At 54.9% G+C, this 20,890-nt stretch overlaps 9 protein-coding genes across 9 annotated transcripts; 5 read left to right on the top strand and 4 right to left on the bottom strand.

Annotated features, from left to right (window-relative positions):
• The first annotated feature begins 406 nt into the window (after nucleotides 1-406).
• On the top strand, nucleotides 407-1,678 carry K452DRAFT_100066 (uncharacterized protein). Its single transcript, XM_033534884.1, has one exon. It carries the CDS (start codon nucleotides 905-907, stop codon nucleotides 1,487-1,489), a length of 585 nt encoding a protein of 194 aa, XP_033393347.1. The 5' UTR covers nucleotides 407-904; the 3' UTR covers nucleotides 1,490-1,678.
• Nucleotides 1,679-2,526: 848 nt separating this feature from the next.
• On the bottom strand, nucleotides 2,527-5,721 carry K452DRAFT_340070 (uncharacterized protein; the record flags this gene model as incomplete). Its single annotated transcript, XM_033545332.1, has 8 exons — nucleotides 2,527-2,858; nucleotides 2,924-3,027; nucleotides 3,070-3,933; nucleotides 3,979-4,413; nucleotides 4,474-4,994; nucleotides 5,049-5,098; nucleotides 5,169-5,417; nucleotides 5,466-5,721. 8 exons carry the CDS (start codon nucleotides 5,719-5,721, stop codon nucleotides 2,527-2,529), a joined length of 2,811 nt encoding a protein of 936 aa, XP_033393346.1.
• Nucleotides 5,722-6,928: 1,207 nt separating this feature from the next.
• On the top strand, nucleotides 6,929-9,431 carry K452DRAFT_321669 (uncharacterized protein). The gene is made up of 4 exons (XM_033544418.1): nucleotides 6,929-7,609; nucleotides 7,773-8,005; nucleotides 8,070-8,774; nucleotides 8,856-9,431. The coding sequence occupies exons 1-4, from the start codon at nucleotides 7,092-7,094 to the stop codon at nucleotides 9,101-9,103; spliced, it is 1,704 nt and encodes a 567-aa protein (XP_033393345.1). The 5' UTR covers nucleotides 6,929-7,091; the 3' UTR covers nucleotides 9,104-9,431.
• Nucleotides 9,432-9,951: 520 nt separating this feature from the next.
• K452DRAFT_291448 (uncharacterized protein) lies at nucleotides 9,952-11,232 on the top strand. The gene is made up of 3 exons (XM_033541180.1): nucleotides 9,952-10,387; nucleotides 10,502-10,621; nucleotides 10,690-11,232. The coding sequence occupies exons 1-3, from the start codon at nucleotides 10,024-10,026 to the stop codon at nucleotides 10,752-10,754; spliced, it is 549 nt and encodes a 182-aa protein (XP_033393344.1). The 5' UTR covers nucleotides 9,952-10,023; the 3' UTR covers nucleotides 10,755-11,232.
• Nucleotides 11,233-11,236: 4 nt separating this feature from the next.
• K452DRAFT_257388 (uncharacterized protein) lies at nucleotides 11,237-13,651 on the bottom strand. Its single transcript, XM_033538433.1, has 6 exons — nucleotides 13,366-13,651; nucleotides 13,139-13,251; nucleotides 12,769-13,036; nucleotides 12,609-12,686; nucleotides 12,435-12,537; nucleotides 11,237-12,383 (listed from the first exon to the last, which is right to left on the bottom strand). Exons 1-6 carry the CDS (start codon nucleotides 13,603-13,605, stop codon nucleotides 11,536-11,538), a joined length of 1,650 nt encoding a protein of 549 aa, XP_033393343.1. The 5' UTR covers nucleotides 13,606-13,651; the 3' UTR covers nucleotides 11,237-11,535.
• A 765-nt stretch (nucleotides 13,652-14,416) lies between these two features.
• Nucleotides 14,417-15,864, bottom strand: K452DRAFT_291446 (uncharacterized protein). The gene has a single exon (XM_033541179.1). The coding sequence runs from the start codon at nucleotides 15,810-15,812 to the stop codon at nucleotides 14,622-14,624; it is 1,191 nt and encodes a 396-aa protein (XP_033393342.1). The 5' UTR covers nucleotides 15,813-15,864; the 3' UTR covers nucleotides 14,417-14,621.
• Nucleotides 15,865-16,001: 137 nt separating this feature from the next.
• K452DRAFT_235440 (uncharacterized protein) lies at nucleotides 16,002-16,328 on the top strand (the record flags this gene model as incomplete). Its single annotated transcript, XM_033537437.1, has 1 exon — nucleotides 16,002-16,328. The coding sequence occupies one exon, from the start codon at nucleotides 16,002-16,004 to the stop codon at nucleotides 16,326-16,328; it is 327 nt and encodes a 108-aa protein (XP_033393341.1).
• An 894-nt stretch (nucleotides 16,329-17,222) lies between these two features.
• K452DRAFT_291444 (uncharacterized protein) lies at nucleotides 17,223-17,467 on the top strand. Its single transcript, XM_033541178.1, has one exon. It carries the CDS (start codon nucleotides 17,289-17,291, stop codon nucleotides 17,442-17,444), a length of 156 nt encoding a protein of 51 aa, XP_033393340.1. The 5' UTR covers nucleotides 17,223-17,288; the 3' UTR covers nucleotides 17,445-17,467.
• Nucleotides 17,468-18,996: 1,529 nt separating this feature from the next.
• Nucleotides 18,997-20,470, bottom strand: K452DRAFT_235503 (uncharacterized protein; the record flags this gene model as incomplete). The annotated part of the gene is made up of 4 exons (XM_033537442.1): nucleotides 18,997-19,827; nucleotides 19,882-19,965; nucleotides 20,027-20,152; nucleotides 20,210-20,470. 4 exons carry the CDS (start codon nucleotides 20,468-20,470, stop codon nucleotides 18,997-18,999), a joined length of 1,302 nt encoding a protein of 433 aa, XP_033393339.1.
• Nucleotides 20,471-20,890: the final 420 nt, after the last annotated feature.

Genomic DNA, 20,890 nt, shown 5'->3' with positions numbered 1-20,890 from the left:
GTGGTACATAAGCTGTGAGTTGTACGCTAGTTCCTGCTGTTGTTACTGTTGTTGCTGATGCCGTGGAGTCAGTGCATACATGACTACTTGCTTTCTCGATAGGAGGAGAGGGCGAAGTGGTGAGGCGGTCCTGCGTTTGCGTGCATGTGTGCCTGCTGCCCGGTTACTCTGTTGGTTGGTCGGCGTGGCACGGTCCCACAGAACTACGTCCCTTCTTACTCTACCTCTATACCAGCACCTGAGATGTGATCGGCATGGAGACACGGTTGCGAGTAACGGGAAACTGGGCACCAACTTCGTCTATGAGGTCATTACCATAACGTGATGCGGCTGCTGGGTAGTTGAGAAGGGACATGCTTCCTGAAGCAGTGTTGGCTTAAGATTCAACGGTAAGGTCTCTGTTTCTTTTCTTTTATGCGTTCGTTCTCTCTACTTGGCTATATTTGTCCCATACTTCTGAGTGCGAAGCTGAAAGAATCGCCACCTTCTACTACTAAAGTCCTATACATCAACATTTCCCTAAAACCTTCACTGCCTTAACTTATGGCAAGCCTCGTTCGGAACGCAAAACATTACTTGGAAATCTCCAGTCAACTCCGTAATCACCACGTCCTCGTCTACCACGGATCCGTATACATGGGACTTGCCTGCTGTTTTATCCGAAATAAGAACGTGGCTTCACGCGGGGCTTACCACGGTTTGAAGCATCTAACCCCACAATGTGCCCAAATACCTCTACAGCATCCACCGGTCCTAGTCCCACAGACACCAAGGTAGCACTTCAACCCCGAGTATAAAAGGCCACCCATACAGCCGCCATTCAAAACTTCCACGAGACTCCTCTCCTCTCATTACCAACCACCAAGACACCACCCTACGTACAACACAGCCAACACCACTCAAAATGGCACTCTGTTTCACCGCCATCGTCTTTTACCTAGCCATCACCGGAACGGGGGCCGCCAACATCGTCACGATCGCAGCGCGCGCCGCAGAACGCCCCACCATGGGGTACGCGACGTATCCGACAGGCGGACTGCAGGACACCACGATGACAACGAAGACGCGCTTGCGCCCAAGCACGACGGCGCACAGCCTTTCCCCCTCCATGCCGTTCTCGACCTCCGTGACGGACGCGGCGCGCGCGGCCACGATCCTGACGCTGTACGATCCGCCCACGCCCGTCACGCCCGTCACGCCCAGCCCCATCATCGTGTACACGACGGAGTTTGCGACCGCCACCGCCACGCCCGTTGTCGAGGTCGTGACTGTCACGTCCACGCCTTTGGTCACGGCCCAGCCTGAGCCCGTCACCGTCTACCAGGAGCGGATCACCGAGACGGTCAGTGTCACCGCGACTGTTACTGCGACTCCCTCCTCCTCCTCCTCCTCCTCCTCCTCTGAGGCCCCCGCCTGTGCTGCGGCCCCCTCCTCCGCTCCTGCTCCGCTTTCGGGCAGCCCCGATTTGAACAAGACGTTCACGGCCTAGGTCCGCTCATGTGCAGCCTCACAGGGCCTACCGTTCTAGCTCTCACTCCGTCCCGGCTACCACGATAGCTGCGCGGTTAGGTGTATCTTCGATTACTTGATGGGCTGCGTCCTTCGATTTCGGAGCTACTGCTCCTACTGCGCCTGCTGTTGTGTTTGTAATCGTTACTGCGATCTTGATTACCCTGATAGGTCGGTTCTGGCGGTTGTATACTGATGAATTCCTCTTCATGGCTAGGCGCTGGTTTCGGTTGGCTTTGCGCCGATGACCGGGAGGCTAGGCGCGGGAGAGGGAATGTGGTCGGGAGGGAGTTGGGAATGAAGATTGTGTTTTGGGCTTATGTGATTGAGTATACTTCTGGCTAGAAATGCTAGGTACTGTAGCTGCAGGTTAATTTAATATGCATTTTAACTGCGTGATAGCTTTGCAGGGTCTTCGGTGCGCTGTTCAGAGCTACTTGGATAGAGCATGGGGTTTTGGATTTTACTTGCTGAGGTGAACATTATTTGTTAGTTTTGTAGCTGCCTTTTCAGAGTGGGCAGGGTAGGAGTATTGCTTCTTGTTTGCACAGGGCAAAGGATTGGTTGGTTTGTGCGATGGTTTGGCCTCTCTTGCAAGGTACGGAGGAGTTTGATATGCAGCAGTAAAAGCAGGGAATGTCAAAGTGTTTTGTATTTCTGACTATGGAGTCCTAAGAAAGAGTGATTAGGGCTTCTGTGATGAAGTTAACTAGCAAAGCCCGCCTTTCCATCATTTTGCGCCTCAATTTAGAATGGCGGATGGAATCCGGGAACCAGAAATGCTCTCTCAGGTACTTTGCCGGAGTAAGTCCTGCAAGCATGTGTTCCGAATAGCTATCGTGGAAGCCCTTCTCCGCGCTGAAGTTTTGGTGGCTTCCTTTGTTAAGGCCAGATAGAGAAACCCAATTTGAGTAAAGAAAGAAACCCAAAGCAGACCAATTGTACCCTTACCGAAATTTGTAGAGAACCAGAGAGCAGCTGGAACGGTGATGTCCAGCATAGAGCTTGGAAGCTCATCTACTCACGCTCGGCAATTTCGCAATCCTCTAGTAGGTCCGTAAGACGACCCTTGATGATATCTTGGGCGTTTGGAAGTTCGCTCTCCAACCGCTGCCGGATTTGCATCGCCTTAGACACAGATTCCTCCCCGTCGTCGATGCTTCTGGATAAACTACTGGAAACATCTGTGAAAATCGCCATGGCAGCATCAGAGAGGTATTTGGCTTGCTCGTCGATGCTCTTCTCGCATGCTTTCTTGAAGCCATCCTTGATAGCGACATATGGGCCTTTTTCAGGAGCCAATATCTTATCCCGAAGAAGATTGAACCGTTCCTTGTGCGAGCCCTTGCCTGAAAAGATTGAAGTCAGCATGGAGGATCCTCCCACAAGTCATTTTATAGCAGAAAATGCTTACCACTGAAATCGTAAGCTTCCTTGTAGATCGGCTTCATTGCAACTACAAAGTATGAATTGTGTGCATCCTGTGATGTAGTCGCCCTTGTTACGACAGTTCTGTTTCTGTCAGTTTTTGTGCGTGTAAAAGATTTTGGATAGATTTACTCAAATTCCCTCTCCACCTTTATTTTAACTTCGTTCACTCTCCGGCTGAACGTATCTTTCTGGCTTGACAGAAGTTTAAGGAAGACTAAGAGTGCCTCCTTCTGCGGCTCGTTGAGGTTGTTCTGAAGACCGTACTCAATACTGTCGACCAGGTCCTCACCAGCCTTGTTTAGTGATTTCGACATGAGATGGCCTGCGTCTGTCCATGACGGCCTCAGTGACTCAAGCCCTTCCGAGACCGGCTTCAACATCTCCGCATTCCAGTCAAAATCTCCCGTGGCTTGGACCTTCCAATAGCCGCTTCGACGGCAAAAAGCTTTACCAGACATCCAACGGAGGGCTTCCCATTCTTCAAGCTTCCTCCGGGTATGGTTCATCCACTCTGGGTGATCAGAATCCAATTGCGCGATGACGGGCGTCAAAACTTTGGCCTTGTATTCTGCGCAAATCTGCCGGATTTTCGCGCCAAAGTCCTCTAGCGGAGCAGTGACAAGCTTGATCAGCGCAGCCTTAGTCTGCAAGGAAGTCTTGCAGCAGGACAACTTGACTCGGAGGAGGAAGTTTGGCAGAGAGTCTTGCGCGAGTTCCTTTAGTTGGTCCAGTCGTTTTTTGGATGGTAGCCCAAGTATGTGGCTTCTAAGGGCCGGTATTTCTGTAGCTTCCACACTCAAAATGGGAATATCGCGTTTGTGAAATCCTTGGCGATGTAAGTCGTAAAGCTTGTTTGACACACAAAAGACCTGCAGAGGTTTCTTGTCTTCGACTGCCTCTTTGTAATTTCTCTTCAAGGCGTTTGCGGTCTTTTTGCTCCGAACTGCAATGGAGGCTCCAGTATACTCCCTATCGAGTTCTGACTCTTTCAACCTTTAAAGTATTAGTTTGTTCATAGAGGGCATGGAAATGACTTACTTGAGTTCCCTGACGAGCTTAGAAAGTCTCATCGCCGTTTCATCATCACTGTCGTCTTGGGCTTTTTCTAAGGCATCCTGTTTCGATTTACGGTCCTTCCGGACTTTGTTGAGGTCTCGATTGGTCCTTTTCAATGTCTCTTTTGCGGGAGCGTCGGCATCTCTCATGCGACCTCTGTGATTGTTGTCGATGTCATCTGAGCGAGTACAGACCATGATAGCGGAACCGCTCTTCCTCCGACGGTAAGCCCGTACGAGGAATTCGTACACGGACCCATCGTCCTCAGCGCGCTTTATATCGCCAACCACGATGGTGAATTCCAGCTTGTCTAGATATCGTACGGAAGCCTGTACTCTGGCTTCATTTGCATCATTAAGACCAGGAAGGTCTACTAAGACAACGCCAGTTTTCAACAAAGGGGAGTCGACGTAGATCCTACAGTGATTGTCTGTTAGTCTGGTGAGCACATCTTTTCCAATACAAGTTTCCACAAACCTGACCACTTCGACCAACGGCCATGGCGAAGGCTCACAATCGTCATCGCCTTCGCTTGGCTCAATCATTCTGACGAATGGCTCAATGATACTATGAAGCTCTTCTTCACTATCCGCCTCAAAGTATACCTTGCCATCCGTCACGTTCAAGTCAGAGAAAAGTGAGGACAGCCACTGATCCAACGGGAGGAGGTCTTCGGCATCTTCCTCGATCTGTAAAGAAGCGAAAGTGTCTAACACCGCATCTTGGCTAGAGCATTCCTCGTGGTTGCAAAAGAGTGCGTAAAAAATGTCGACATAGGTGCGGGCCTTTTTATCAAAAGCTCCGAAGGCGATTTCGTTGACAGCTGCACGTTGATCTCGTTGCTCCTGAAAGGAACAAATGTCTTTGATCATGTCGATGAGCATCGTCTCGCACTCATTCAGAGGTTTAAGCATTATTTCCGCAGCAAATTTTAGTTTTTGTTGGCGGTGCCGACTGCGGAACTCCTGAGGGGCTGCTGTGCACGCGCCAGCATCGCTCTGGCAAAAACAATCAGAAATTTGGCATTGTAGATCGAGGATTCAAGTGCTTACCTTCGGTGCAAACTCGTAACTGGTCAAAGAATTGATCAAGGATGACTTGCCTTTGAGATATCAGCCGGTTTGCCATGCATAACTGGAGGTTTAGGCAAAAGGCGCGGGTCCATTACATACCACTTCCAGTTATCCCTAGAACACCTACGTAAGTGTCTTTTATTTTTGGCATTGTCATGGCTTTGAAGCCATCTGCCCGCAAAGACAAGATGCCCTCATCCACTCCTGTATGCTCATCGATGATTGACACGAAGAGATTGACAATATCCTGGGCGCATTCTTCTGTTTTCTTGAAGGATGGGTGAAAAATCGCCTTCGGTGGCAGAGCCTCTCCAGACGGGTCATACGGCTCGCCCGAAGGCTCCGTGGCTGGTGACAAAGTTAGAGTTGAAGTAAACCGTTGGGATTATGACTTACATTCACGTTTCCTCTTGTTCGTGTTTGGAACTGATGCTTCCACTTGTCCATGGGGCTCGGCGTTTTCTTGCTTCACTTCTGGTTTGACATCATGTCCAGAATCTTGTTTGACTTCCGGTAAAGATTCCTGCTCTTGTTCCTGCTTGACTTCTTTCTTGACATTGACTTCAGGTTGAGGCTGGGGCGTAGGCTTTGGAGTCAGTTGCTTCTCATCGGTTCTTGTCGACCCAAGCGTGTGGTCTAGTGTGTCGTCCATGACGGAGTGCTGTAGGCCAGTACTTTTAGAAACTAAGACTTTGGGTGTGAAGTTGATGATTGGGAAGAGGAAGAAGAAGAGTTAACGTGGTTGGTGGTGGACTATTATATCCGCAGACGCCTGGTCCGTGCATTCAGAGGACCAAACAAGAACAGAAGGAACCATGAAGGCATAGATAGAACTCAAATGCGCTGAATCGGGCTGCTTATCACACTAGCAAACGGAAGCACGAAGTAGCGGTGAAAGAAATGTGCTGCGGAAATGCTACTGCTCGCAGTAAGGTTTGTCAGGCGGGTTAAAATACGGGAAGACAGCAATGGCAAGTGCGAACGTGGCGTTCGAGGAAAACTTATATGTAACAGATGACTGTGGCAGCGTAGTGTCTTATGACATGAACTCCGATTGTCCACTTGGAGGCTATACTCACAAGACTTGGTAATCATTTCCAAGTCCTTTACATATCCCCGCAAATCCATGGTGTATTGAGTACCTATGGTAACTGTCTAGCTCTTTCATCATATTTTCTTGAACAGGCAGCAAAGTTGTGTTACTAGCTAAAGACCCTGATATATAGAAAATTGATCGATGCCTACTTACAGTGCGGACTGGCTTTTACTTCGCTGGTATTTCTTGATTGCAGGTGGTCGGCGCGAGAAACCACTACTCCGTACTATCACGGCTCAATACTCTACACAAAAACGGGACTATGCTCGAAGATGTCTCCATACAAAACAACTCGCACTCTTGTCCATGAGAATATCTTCAACTTCGTAACATATGCCTCCGCATATGGGAACGTGAGTTAACAAATCCGATCTTACTTGACAATGCACATACATGTCGGGTGTAGGGCTAGAGGTGCCTAATTTTGTCGCTCATCACAAGCGCAAATGCGTTGCGCTATTCACGGTACGGACGGACAGGATGTTGCATTTCCAATACTCGGAGGATATAGTCGTTGGAGGTCAATGGAAGGCTGGCATTGGGCATGCATGGCAGCATACGTAAGAGTGCATAACGATAGGTTGATGGAGTTGTCATGCTGTGAAGGTCGAGTGTCGTCGTTCGTCGCGTCTCCGTTGTGGGTTAGCGCCAAAGGCAAGGGTCCAAAGACGTCCGTGCAATTACATCATCCCGAATTTTTAATGAATTTCTCGTCATGCCAATCAGCCGCTAAGCTCGCTTTAAAAATGGACAACACCCTCACGCTCTGTCGCAGTGCCAACGACCGTGGTCTAGGTTTGAAAGAGGTCAGACTTCACGTTGCAAACCCTGCGTTGATTCCAGGAACACGGACCACGCCGCATGAGAATAGCACCTGAACGCTGCATCTTGATAAGCCCAATAAAGGACAATCAGACCCCAGCAAAATGGCAGAATCGAAAGAGCAGCGCATAAATCAATTGTTGAGCTGGTTCACGGAGAATGGCGGTTCGGTGCATCCAAGCGTTACGTTTGAAGAAGACTCGCTCGGTGGCATTTTCGCCTTCGCCAAAGAAGACATTGCAGACCTCCCATTCGCCGTCTGCACTTGTCCGCCAAAGCTACAGCTCTCACACCTGCAGGCTCCCGAACAGCTACAGGAGCAACTTCCGGAATATGTGCTTTCATACTTTGGGCTCATGAAAGAAACCATTCTTGGAGACCAGTCATTGTGGGCACCCTACATCAAATGCCTTCCGCAGGCTGAAGACCTGACGACGCCTTTGTACTTCAAAGAGGAGATGACCCAGCAAGCTGTCAACGAGAAAAAGAATGACACTGCATGGCTTCTTGGAACGAACATGGACAAGGCCTGGCGTTCGCGTGAGCAAGAGTGGAAGCAGGAATGGGAGAAGGCATGCAAGATCATGGAAAGCAAAGGCGTTCCATCGAAAGACTACACATGGTGAGATTATTCAAACCCCTTTGTCGTATTGCTACCAGGGGGCCCTCAGCGGCAAATTGAATCTCCTCAACTTAGATACCGGTGATTCTATCTGGAATGCTGGCCTGGGCGAAAATGCTTCGAATGCTCTGGCACGACATGCTGCTGACTTACGGTATTCTAGGGACCTGTTCAAATGGGCCGGAACGATGTTCACCTCGCGCTGCTTCCCTTGCGACCCCGGTGCAACCAAGAGATACGCAGTTCTAGTGCCCGTCGTTGATCTTTTGAATCACCGTTTCCCTACAAAGGTGAACTGGTTCTTCGATAACGGCGCTTTCCGACTCAGCATGGAAGAGCCCATCCGGAAAGGAAAGGAGTTGTTTAACAACTACGGCGGAAAGAGCAACGAGGAATGTGAGTGCAATACCCATCATGGCAGTTCCCGTTGCAACCATGGGCGTATGCTGACCTTCTAAAGTGCTTATGGGCTATGGATTCTGCTCCCCCTCTCACCGCTGTGATGCTGTCGCCATCCGCTTCGGCGCCCTTCCTTCTCCCGTCGTATCCAGTCTCGAATCCGTCCTAGGCTCCTGGGATCCAAGCGAGACACACTATGTCCGTGGTTACGACTACTACGCCGGCCTATATGACGTCTCAGTGCCCGATTTCCCCGGCTTCACCAAGTCTGGAATCCCGCAGACCCTCTGGACCGTCATGGAAGTCCTCAAGAAGTTCCAAGATTCGCAGGTGGGGCCGCGGCCTGCGTGGCTCAACAACGACGCAGACAATAAGCCACGAGCGGAATGGCGCAGCACTTTGAGTGCGCGGTGCGACCTCCTCGAGGTCCTGGCGACAAAGTACGACAACATTGACCAATACGTCGATTTCTTGCCCGATGGCCCGAAGAACCTGAAGCAAACGTACGCGAAGATGTACCGCGACGGGCAGCTGAAGGTCCTGAAAAGCAACGTCATCGACCTGGAAGACTGGATCCTGAAGCACAACTTCGTCACGCTCGAAGACGCCGTAGAGGCGTTGAAGGAGGAGAACGAGAACATCGGATCGGCATGGAAGCAGAGTCTCGAAGAGCTCTTCGAAACCGCCGACCTCGCGATCCTCCGCGGCCAGGAACGCGAAGCCGAGGTCTGGACACTTTGGCTGACGCTCGCATACAAGCAACTCGGTGAGTTTCTGTCTTCCAACAGCTGCGACAAGCCCTGTCTATTTCACTCGGGTCTCATGGCTAACATCGATGGTTCTGCAGAAAACGGCACCGCGTCATCTACGTCCCGCCTGCGCGCGTGGCTCGCCGACCTCCAGCAGTCGCACCCGTACAATGCCCCCAGTGCGCCAGCTGGTGCTGCCGCCAGCGACCCATTTGCTTTCTCGGAGAATCTGTATCTCTGGGCGCAGCATGTGGTGGAGAAGGAGGCGCGCATGTTGGCGTACCTGGACGAGAACAAGTGGAGCGGTAAGCTGGTCATTTGCGTGAAGGAGGGAACGAGCGGTTGATATAACCGAATGCCTGAGCGGGTGCAGCGAGATGGCATGCGAAGGGCGCTGTGTGAACAGGAGTGATATTGAGCTGCTTGCGGCGGATCAAATATGAGTAGGATATGTTTAGCACGCACGTATCCACGGCATTAAGAACCTCGATACGGTCCCGCTTGGTGGTGAGTCTTATCTCGTGGGATTTTTTTGTGGTCGTGTTGTCATCGTTGTCCATGGAATTCGTAGACAATGCTCCTCTCCCACCGCTCCTACAGATTTTTGCACATCCACACTTCACTGTGGAGGGAAAATGTGTATCTTTTTCTTGTACTTTCGCATCAATGTGAGCAGCTGTGCTTAAGATGAAAACGAATAGTGCTTGTGAGGCCATCAACATCATTCATGGTAGTCAATCACCGGTAGGAATAACTTTTGTAGAGTTCGGGTTATCGGTTGCACGGTGGCCTTTCGTCCGGGTAAGGGTTCTTTTTCCTAAACATGATGAATAAATTTAAATCCAGATGCGGACTGCGATGCTCTGAGGGATGGAGAAGGTCGAGATAAGAAGCAATGACCTCGTAATTGACTCGGAAAGGGCTGGCAAGGGTCAGTGGTATGGGTGAGCTTTGATGAGCCAGATGCCCACCAACAGCCATCGCCACGACCCAATGGCTAGGTCAGACAGACAACAGGGCCATGGAAAACACCCAATGCAAGAAGCGGAGGGATATCTCAGCGGCAAAGGTCGCTGACGGGCGAAGGGCAACAGCAAATAACAAGCCGGGGATTAGGCTTACATAACCGGGCTAGCGCATTTTCGACAACGGACGGGCAACCTCGTTTCTTCCACGGCCATCCGAACACCCAGCCCTCCCGCGCCAGCAAAGCCCCAGCAGCAGCAAGCTTCACGCACGCCAACCACACGACCCAAGCCAACAACAATGGGATTTGCCGACTTCTTCTCGGACCTGTACGCCAGCGTGGTGCCGCAGGACATGATGGCCGAGGCGCCGGCCGAGGCGACCAACGCGGACAGCTCGAGCGAGGACCAGGGCTCCGGCAAGAGCACCACGGCCCAGCAGTCGGGCTCGGCCGGCACGCGCGGCGGCGTCAGCTCCTCCGGCGTCCCCCACGCTGGCACTGATGAGGAGAGCGATGAGGAGGCCGAGATCAACAAGGCCGACGCCAAGGGCGGCGACGACGAGGGCGCGAAGGGCCACGTCGCCGGCAGCGGCGGCGATGATGAGGAGGAGGAAGATGAGGACGAGGATGAGCCCCAGGACATCCAGCCCAAGCTTGAGGAGGGTGAGTTTCATCCATCTTGATGACGTCGGATCTCAATTGGATTCGATTGCCCATTGGCACTTCTTCTCCATCTATCCATCTTTCCCCCCAGGCTGACGACATCTCCCCGTGCAGAGTGCGCCGAGTCCAAGCAGTGCGCCCCCGCCAAGCACCACTACGACGAGTGCGTCGAGCGCGTCACCAAGAAGCAGGAGGAGAACGACGGCAAGTCCGACGAGGACTGCGTCGAGGAGTGTAAGCCCGATCCCCACCCAAATCCCACCGCCATTGACCACCTCTGTCTGACACACGGCCTTCGCCAGTCTTCCACCTCGCCCACTGCGCCACCCAATGCGCCGCGCCCAAGCTCTTCGCCCAGCTCAAGTAAACGCCCGCGCAGCAGCGCCGCGCGTCCGCACGCACGCCTCACGGCTCGCCTGTCTGCCCTCCCTCGTTTCCCGAAAAGACACACCGCCACAGAGGGCAGGATCTCGTCTCGTTCGCTGGCGCTGCGGTGCCTGATTGATTTCATCTATCGCGGCCAGCGAGCGCCTGACTGTACTGTCCCCCGCCCAAAGCCCTCAGATAACGAGACAAGAGCCATGATAGCCGAGCCCTAGAGAAAGAGACCCAAGACTTCTCCAAATACCTTGTATAGCCACACATCTTCCCCCGTTTTTTTTCCGTCCCTCTCGAATCTTTATCACACACATACACGCCCTGCGTCATGTACTATGAATTGAAGTTCCCACTTTGCTGCCCGGCGCATCGTTGTCGTCAAAAGAGCTGTAGTCTAGCTGTTTCCATGTTGTGAATAGCACTATAGAGATGCGCGCTTTTGGCTTGTAGCTTTTCCTCGGACCCTTTGCGCGCGCGCGCGCGCGCGGCGGCGGCAGCGGCAGCAGCGCCACTGTTACCACACGAAGGCGCAGATCCTGCTACCGGGAACCGTTCGTTGACACCATCAAGCACGCGCACACACACACACATCACATAGCCCAGCAGCACGCAGCTCCGCCGTCCGCCCAAGCATGTATATGTACATGTACATGTACACATACACATGCACCCATATCTACAATCACCAACCCTAAACCAAACCGAACCAAACCCAACCAACCCAACCCAAACCAGAAAAACACCACCCACCCACCCCCATCCCTCCCCACCTACTCACCATGCATCCTAGCAATCCACGCCCGCATCTCCCCCACATCCACAGCCATCTCGCCGGCCCTATCTCCCCGCGCAGCAGCAGCATGAGCAGCATCAGCACGCGCATCCGCCCCCTCCTCTCCCACACCCCCCTCCTCAGCCCTCATCCTTCCCAGCGCGCCGGCGTGCCCCAACCCCAACCCCAGCCGCCGCACCCCCAGCAACAGCGGCGCAGGCAGCACGGCCACGGCCACGACTGCCTGGAACACCAGCGCCTTCCACATGCTGCCGGGGGGGCTCCAGCCGGGACCGGTGCCTTTGCCATCATCCTCACTCCCACCCCCCGGTTCTTTCAACGCGTTCATGATGATAATAAAAACAGCACCAAACAGCTGCCCCGCAGCCCAGCACGCCGTGCTCCCCACCTCAGGCCCAAGCGGCCACCCCACCTCGACCAAAAACTCCAGCGCAACGGGCACGAGCGCGAAGCTGGCCGCGCCCAGGATAGCAAGGATCGCGTACGGCGCGGCCGTGTCGCGCGTGTTGGGCGCGAACACGAAGGCCACGTACATGGCCGCGACGAGGGGGCACAGCGTTTTTATCGCGAGCAGGTACGGCTTCGGGTGGAAGCGGTCGAGGAGGGGGGAACTGAGGGCGGCGGCGCCGAGCCCGACGAAGATGAGCAGCGCCCCGGCTATTCCTGCGTCGGAGGAGGTGAAGGCGTAGGGGGACAGGATTTGGTTCAGTAGGGTGGAGGTCGCGTTGAAGGTGCCGACGTAGATGCCGAAGGGGAGGAGGATCAGCCAGAACGAGGGGTTGTGCGCGAGGGTGAGGAGGGTGCGGAGGAGGGGGGGGGGGGGGGGGGGGGGGGGGGGGGGGGGGGGGGGGGGGGGGGGGGGGGTGGTTGTGCTTGTGGTTGTGCTTGTGGTTGTGCTTGTGGTTGTGCTTGTGGTTGCTGAGGGGGGTGTGGGGGGCGCGGAGGGGATGAAGAGGGAGGGGAGCGTCGCGATTGTGGACTGTGTTTGTGAGTGGTGGTTAGTGCCTGTGTGTGTTGGGGTGGCTAGGGTTAGAGGAAGGGGGCACGCACGATGATGGCCGTGTAGAGCACCATATCGGGGACCTCGCTCGGCCTCGTCGCCCAAATCGGGCCAATCAACTGGCCCAACTGTACGCTCACAGCACTGCATCAGCCCAAGCCGTCACTCTCTCACACGCCTCCAAACACACACGCAAGGGTAAGCACTTACCGCGCCACCAAGCGGGTTAGCCAGACTCGCCACCGCCGTCGCCGAAATGCGCCCCCGCTCCGAGAACCACAAGTCGGAGTAGCGGGTCGGGGCCGCGAGGACGAACGGCTGCGCCAGCCCCACCAGCACCTGCCCGGCCATGACGGCGCCGAAGTGGCCGCCCGTGGCGCGCGCGCCCGCGTACCGCACCCAGTTGCCGCCGAGGATGAGGGCGCTCGCGGCCAGGATGCCGCGTTTGGGGCCGTGGTGCAGCGTCGGGATCACGATGCTGTGGCGGGTGGGGTGAGTGTGATGCACGGATTGAAAAACAGATATATGTTGAGAGAGAGAGAGGAAGGGGGAGGGGATAGGTATAGCGAGAGAGACGTACGGACAAGCAGCGACAAACGCAAACAGAAACGCCGTGCTGAGCCAGTTGATCGCGCCCTCGGAAACGCGAAAATACGCCGCCGCGTCCGTCGAGACGGCCGAAAAGGTAAGCCACTATAAGGCGAGCGTCAGTGACTGCTTGCGTGTATATGTATATATATATATAAATATCCAGCAATTAGGTAGGTAGCATCCATATTATAGGTAGGTAGGCAGGCAATTACTCACGTCCCAGCTGACAATAATGTTCAGCAGCACGAGCTGCAGGAGCCCGATCCACCGCCGCTTGTACACCCTGTAGCGGGCATGGTGGTGAGAACGGCGGTCGTGATCGCCGTCGAGGTGCGTGTTGGTGTTGGTGTTGGTGCTGGTGTCGTTGCTAGGCTGAATCTGATCGCAACGGCGCGACGGCGGGTCGGCTCGCTCCAGGTCGTCGGCGGACGTCTTCTCCTCTTGCTCGCGCGCCATCAGCGCAGCGTCCACGGGCAGTGCAGCGTCTATGGCTTGGGCTTGCAACGCAACGCAGCGCGCCGCGGCGCCCTGCCTGTCTTTTTGTAGTCACATACATACGCGATACGTATCGTATCATGCGGACGGACGGGGCCGATCGTTGCACGGTGGGGAAGGCTCGCCTATGCAGCTGCCAGGGAGCCAGGGAGCTGCAGCAGGATAAACTGGGTGACATTGACTCTTTGCGCGCGCTGATTCGTCCGCCCTGCCGCCCCGCCAGGTAGTTAGGTAGCAAAACAGCCGAGCCAGGCGCAGCGCGAGGCGGCCAGCTGCTGCCTGACGAGTTGTGGGCTCTAGATTCTAAAATGTGCGTGTGTAGGCCGTAGTGGCCTAATCAGTGTCTTGCTGTGCCGGCCTATGCCCTGTGTATGTAGGAAAGAAAAGCAAAAGTGAGAAGTACGATTAAGTCGTTCTAATGCTTATGCTTATGCTTACCTTTGGCTTACGCTTATGGGCGGCGCGGCCCGCGCACGCGGTTTTACTGGCAAGTGGCGCGGGTTCCTACATATGCTTATGGTTATCGTCATGGTTATAGTTATGGTTAGGCTTGGGCGTTTTGCTTGCGTGCTGCGCTTGCTTTGTGCCTGGTTTGTGGGTTGTTTCCATCGAGTGGCGTTCGCGCTTCCACCAACGGTCCGCTACCCGGACCTCCAGGTCCAAGCCTCGGCACGTATTCATACAGAACACCGCATCGCAGACGCGCCTAGGTAGAGCATTGTAAACATACATCCCAACTTGCACTGAGCCCAAAAACGTCCCTATGCACAGCTTGCACCTGTAAATAAGAATGTCGTGATATGCTTTTGTGGCTGATATACAAGGCCCGTCGTGGGGTATATCATATACAAGAATCCTTTTCCGTCTCTTTGATAGTAGGTACGGTATTAACCAGCCCATGCGACCGCAGACTGCGCGCTTTAACGCCCAGAAACTCTCGTCCACAAGCTCTCGGCCACAAGCCCTCGGTCATCGACTCACACAACACCAGAAATCGACTCCATGCCCGCCTCGCGCAGAACCGCCCAGCGCAGCCCATCAATGCCAATCTTGGGCGTCTTCTTCGGCGCCAGACTCTTCTCCGAGCTCACGGCCAACACCTCCAACAGGCCCGGCTGGCCGCTGCCGGCGCCGCGCCTTGCACGCTCCTTGCCCTCTTTGCCCTCGTCAGCCCCCGGGGAACGGTGTCCATGCGCGCCAGTACGCAGGGTCTGGATAGTGCGCTCCTCGGCATCGCGCAGCAGCAGGCAGCCCCGCGCCAGGGCGGAAGCCGAAAGCTTCGCGCGGGGCCAGAGCAGCTTGTCGGCCTTGCAGAGGACGACCTGGTGGGGGACGCCGTTCTGAGCGAGCAGTTGGAGGATCTGGTTGTCAGAGTCCTTGCAGCCATGCTCAGCGTCGACGAGGACGTACGCGCGGCGCAGCTGCCGCCTTCCCGTCAAGTACTTCATGATTTCTGTGCCCCAGGCGTCGCGGCTGCCGTACCCATATCCCGGCATATCGACAACAACGAGCTGGTTATGGCCGGGGGCAATCCAGCGGCGCGCATGCGCCTCGCGCGTCTTCTTGCCGTGCGCGTCGACGATGTCGCCGTCGGCGTTGCGGAGGGCGGTTTTCACGCCGCCGGCCTCGTCGCCCCCTAGCCGCACGGCGAAGCAGTTCATCGTCTTGGTGCGCCCGGGCTTGCTGCTGACTTTGGCCGTGTTGCTGTGCCGTTCGGCGCCGCTCACGGCCCGCTTCCCCAGCAGCGCGTTCAGCAGCGAACTCTTGCCCACGTTGCTGCGCCCCAGGAACGCCACTTCTGGCGTCGACGACTCGGCGGGGAAGTGCCGGAACTCGCTGCATGAGAACAGGAAGTGCGGTTTTGCTTTCGCGAAGAAGGTCGCGGCGTATGCGAGCTGTGCGTCCGTGGGCGGCAGCGTGTCGACGTGGTAGTGCGGCTCGTTGAGGCGCGGGAAGACGGCTTGCTGCTGCTTAGAGGCCTTGGGGTCGAGGCTCGCGGCAAGGTCCTCCTGGGGGCGGTGGGCTTTGTCGTTGCCTTCGTCGCCGAAGGGAGTCGGGCTGCTTTGCCTTGCGTATCCAGCGCGCTGCGGCCTGCGGAGCGCAGCCAATCCGCCTGGGCGCAGCAAAAGCCGCCTAGCGCCGGTCAGCCCTCTGAAGGGGGCAGCCATGGGTGTGTCGTGGGCGGCGGCGAAATACTCTCCTCCATTGAGACGGTGTTGTTGCGCGGGCAGGAAAAGTACTTCTCGGAGGTGAGGCGGGTTCGCCGCAGCAAGCTCGCGCGCAAAACCACCATCATCTGTGCCTCAGCACCACCACCATCACCACCACAACCACAAATAACGACGACAATAACGACAATGGCCACCGCCTCCCCCACCGCCGTCCGATCCATCTACCGCCGCCTCCTCCGAGAGCTCCCAACGCGGACCCCGCGCCCCGGCTCACACGTCCTCTCCAACCCATCCCCACTGCAGCGGCACATCCGCACGACGCTGGGCGCCAGCGCAACTCGCACCCCCTCCGTCGACGAGGCCGAGCAGTTCGTCCAGTACGTCCGCGCCCAGCGCATGTACGTCACCCTCGTCGAGCGCTACAACCCGGGCATGAACCTCACCGAGGAAGAGCGCATCCGGCTGACGGCGCGGCGCGTGGGCATGGATTTGCCGGTTGAGGAGGAGAAGTAGGCGCGAGTGCGAGCTAGCGGAGGAGGAAGGAGGGGGAGGGGGGAGGAGATTTGTTTGGAGATGGGGGTGCAGGGCGTTGTGTTGTCGGGTGTTATGCCGTCTGTTGCGGTTGGACTGTTCCAATGGGTAGAGGGGGCAGATGCACAGACGACCGGGACGAAAGACGGATACGTACGAATCAATTGCACGACTACCTAGAGACGGAACCCACCTACCGGCCCAGCTCCTTCGACGCGCCCTCTCAGCACACTAAGTACCTAAACCGCAGCCCACCAGCGCACAACGGAAGAGCGGCTTCAGCGCCCAGGCACACAGCGTCCTCCATCCACAGCCCTTAGATCAAGTACACTTTCGCAGACCATTCAAAGCACAGGATTGGATTATGGCGCATCGATGGCTGTACTGTACATATATATACCAAAGCACATGTACATATACCAAAAACAACCGAAAACATCCAAACATACGCAGTCACCCACGTATACTCATACAATGGGGCATGCAACCCAATCCTCGCACACTGTATACACCACCCTCCTCTCCCAACACCCTCAACGCCCAAAAATATCCCAGACACAGAGAGTACCAGACCCAGGTGACAGTTAGCGTAAGCACCACCGTCCACGCTCCCTCCCTCCCTCGCCGAACTGCGCAAAGCCAAGCCTACGCAGACAGACACAACCCCAACTCGCCAAACCCCAAGACCAGACCAGACCTACCTAGCTACGCCACAGAGCAGCACTCCTACTGCACTCAGCCCCACCCCAGAGCCGCCGTGTGCAGGATCCGATTGATAATTGTTTGAGTGGAGAGCAGGACCAGGGCTCGGTGAGGCTGCGTTTGCGCTGTGCGCGCTTGCTTGCATGTATGGGTACGGACCACTAGGGTGATGGGCGGATGTGTAGGCTGTGGTGGTGTTCAACAGCATGCCGTACTCATGTCTGCCGCTATCGTTGTCTGATGCTGTTCATCAACTGCCCCTTTAACTCGGATCCCCAGCACTGGATTGGGACGCTGGCGGATCTGTTTGGGGCGGTGGTTGTGTTCTGCGTTCGCGCGTGGGGAGTGGCACCCGGCTACGGGATGAGAATCTCGAACTCTTCGACTATCCACTGAAATGCTGGATACTGTGGTGGTGTTTGGTGCTAGTGCTTGGTGGGGTGGAGCGTCCTTATAAGTAACCTACCTACCTAGTAACGAAGCGTACGGGTTCAGCGCCTATATATATTATAATTCTTTAAGACGTATAAGAGAATGAGAACATGTGTACATGTGAGTATATATGTTTGTGCTCCTTTTGGAAGCTGGGTTTATTAAGAGATACATGTACGCACGCTCACTCCCTCACGCACTGCTCCTATAACAGCACAAGCACATCCATGCACAACACTAATTAGCAACTAACGTATACTACCTTATACTAACCTATATATACTATAGCCCTACCGCAAACCAACACCATACAAGCACTACATACATAAACCACCAAGAAGCATGTCCATGTCCAGTATCCACCCTAAAAGACGCGCTCTTCCACACACACACACACACACACAAGAGCAAACGCACGTATTAAACAATCACACCACAAAGAAGCCGAAAGGTAGAGCCAGAGCCAGAGCCAGTTATAGTCAGGGCCACAGTCAGGTCAGGTCAGGGCCAGGTTAGGATAGGATTAAAGACAATTAGGAGAAGAAGAAGAAGAAGAAGAAGAAGAAGAACTGCAACAGCAGCAGCAACATGAAGAGAGAGATACAGAGATAGAGATAGAGATAGAGATAGAAGTAGAGATAGATATAGAAACAGATATAGACATAGACACACACCCCTCCCCCTATACCCCCAACCTAACCGGCCAACACTCCAAAACCAGAAGAACCAGAGCCAGAGCCAGAACCACCTAGGCAAGCCAAAAGAACCGCAAACCAAACCAAACCAAACCAAACCAAACCAACCCGCAACACAACGGCAGCCACCGCGCACTTAACGAACTTCGAACGAGTGAGTGAGTAAGTAAACGAGGAGAACAAGAAGGAGAAAGAGAAAGAGAAAGAGAAATAGACAAGTAAACAAGCACACAAGTATATATATGCAAAGCCACGCCACACCGCACCTAGCCGTGTCAAACACAGCATGGCACACTCCCTCCCTCCCTCACTCACTACCTTACTCACCCACTCACCCACTCACCACAACCCCCACCATCAAACCAAATCACAATCAAACCAAAACCAAAGTGTAAACACAACACCAAAACACCTCTTTTATTTTAAAACACCCAAGAAAACGACAAGAAAAAGAAATGAAAAAACAGGCAAGAAACCTCAACCCCAGCCTTTTTTCCACAGCAGCCCTAGCCCAAGACCAGACCCCACGGGCGTAGCAATCAATCACTACCCCGCCGCCCCCCAGGGCTATCAAACGTATGTATACATGCATGTATGTAAGTAAGTAAGCAAAGCAAAGCAAAGCAAAGTACTTGCAGTTCCGCACCAGGCCATGTACGTCAGTGATAAAGCCATCCGGCTTTTCGGCTTTCCTATCAAACTGTCCTATCCCCGACCCTCCACGCACATACACATACCAGCACTTCCAACGACTCAACTCAGCCTAGCCCAGCCCAGCTCAGCTCAGCAGCCAAGCCAAGCCAAGCCAAACCAGCAGCCGCCTAAGCGCCACCAGTAAAGAGGGCCTTGACGAGGGATCCCACGTCGCCCGCATCATCAGGGTAGACGTAAAAGGCCAGAGCAATGATAATGTACGAGCCCAGACACATGGCGCCCTCGAGGTAGTTGCTCTTGCCGTCCTGGATCAGGTAGTTGACAACCAGCACGCTGAGGAAGAAGACGACCGTCTCGAACGTCTGGAAGTGCAGCGTCATGGGCTGGCCCATCATCCAGCCCAGCAGCACCAGCGCCGGCGTCACAAACAGCGCTATCTGCATCGAGCTGCCAATCGCCACGTTGATCGCCAGGTCCATCTTGTTCTTGTACGCAACCATGACCGCCGTCACGTGCTCGGCCGCGTTGCCCACAATCGGGAGCAGCACCAGACCGATGAACGTCTTGCTGATGTGCGCCGTCTGCACAATGTCGTCAATGCTGCCGACCAGGTACTCGGCGCAGACCGCGACTAGCACCGTCACGACGACGAGCGCGACCGACGCGGCCACGGGGCCCAGAATCTTCCCCTCGGTCTGCTCCTCGGCCTCGCCCTCCTGCGCCTCGACTTCGTCGAAGAGGTGGGCGTGCGATTTCAGCTGGAAGTACAGATACATGATGTAGAGGATCAGCAGGATGATGGCCGTGCCATGCGAGAGGATCAGAATGTGCTCGTCGGTGTCGGTGCTCGACTTGCGCAGAACCGAGTAAAGCGTAGCGGGGATGATCAGCGAGGCGCACGAGACAGCCATCAGAGAGGACATGGTGCTAGCGACGGTCTCGTTGAAGTGCGACTCGGATCTCTTGAGACCGCTGGCAACGAAGCAGCAGCCAAGAACCTAGGAGATGTCAGTGCTGGATGCGCGAACACGTCCAGGGGGGCATTGACGTACGAGCAGAATGTTGGAGAGGATGCTGCCCAGCATGCTGGACTGGACAATGCGAATCTCGCCATTTCTCAATGCGACGATAGAGACCTGCGCGGAGTCGCAATCAGTAAAGCACTTGCACAAGGCTCTAAGCGCAGCGCAAACTCACAATCAATTCGACAGCATTTCCAAAGGTCGCGTTCATCAAACCACCGACGGTCTGACCAAGCTTGGCCGAAAGCTCCTCGGTCGCGAAACTCAGCAGGGCCGCGAGCGGGATAATAGCAATGAAGTTCTAAACGCCAGTCAGCAATTGGTCGGCCATGTGTAGGAAAAATATCCCAAAGCGTACCAGGATAAAGACGGGCGTGGGGCTCCAGTTCAGAGCGCCGGCGATTATTCCCAGAGGCACAAAGACCAGCAGCACATTGACGTAGTTGCTCGACAGCGTCATCCACGTCGTGTAGGCGACGTGCGCCGGGAAGCGAACCCACCATCTGTCGTCATCCTCACACCAGACCTTGGGGTGGTGGTGGAGGTGAAGGTGGTCGCTGGCCAGGCGCTGGAGCAGCGGCGTCGACTCGTGGTGGCCGCCGTTCTGTGCAGCAGGCATGATTTCGGAAATGCGCGTGCGCCAGCTTTCGCGACGATGGAAACGTTGTAGGGCGCCCTTGGAGGGAAGTAGGTGGTGATGGCCTGTTGCAGGGTGCCAAGGCTCGGGTTAGCTGCAGCTGAATTGAAAGCTGTGTGGCTTGGACAATCCCCCTGCTTGCAGTTTCTTAAAGGAAGATGGCGGATGATGGGAGGTTGTTGGAGCGCAGGAAATTGCAAGCACCTGACAGGGAAATGGGCGTTGCCAAGGTCATGCTAGGAAGCTTGGTGGATGGCCCTTTGATACAAAAGGCTGACTGTTACGTACCCATGTCTGCGGTCTGTCGTCGAATCCGGAGATGGAGGGATGATTGAGCTTCCAAGGGCCTTTAGCTTCCGAAACTAGCAACCGGGGGCGTCAATTCTCTCTCTCCGAAATGAC

This window comes from Aplosporella prunicola (genome assembly GCF_010093885.1).
Source record: "Aplosporella prunicola CBS 121167 unplaced genomic scaffold K452scaffold_28, whole genome shotgun sequence".
Lineage (NCBI taxonomy): Eukaryota > Fungi > Ascomycota > Dothideomycetes > Botryosphaeriales > Aplosporellaceae > Aplosporella > Aplosporella prunicola.
Note: the sequence above shows the minus strand (reverse complement) of the source record. Positions and strands in the feature narration are given on the sequence as shown.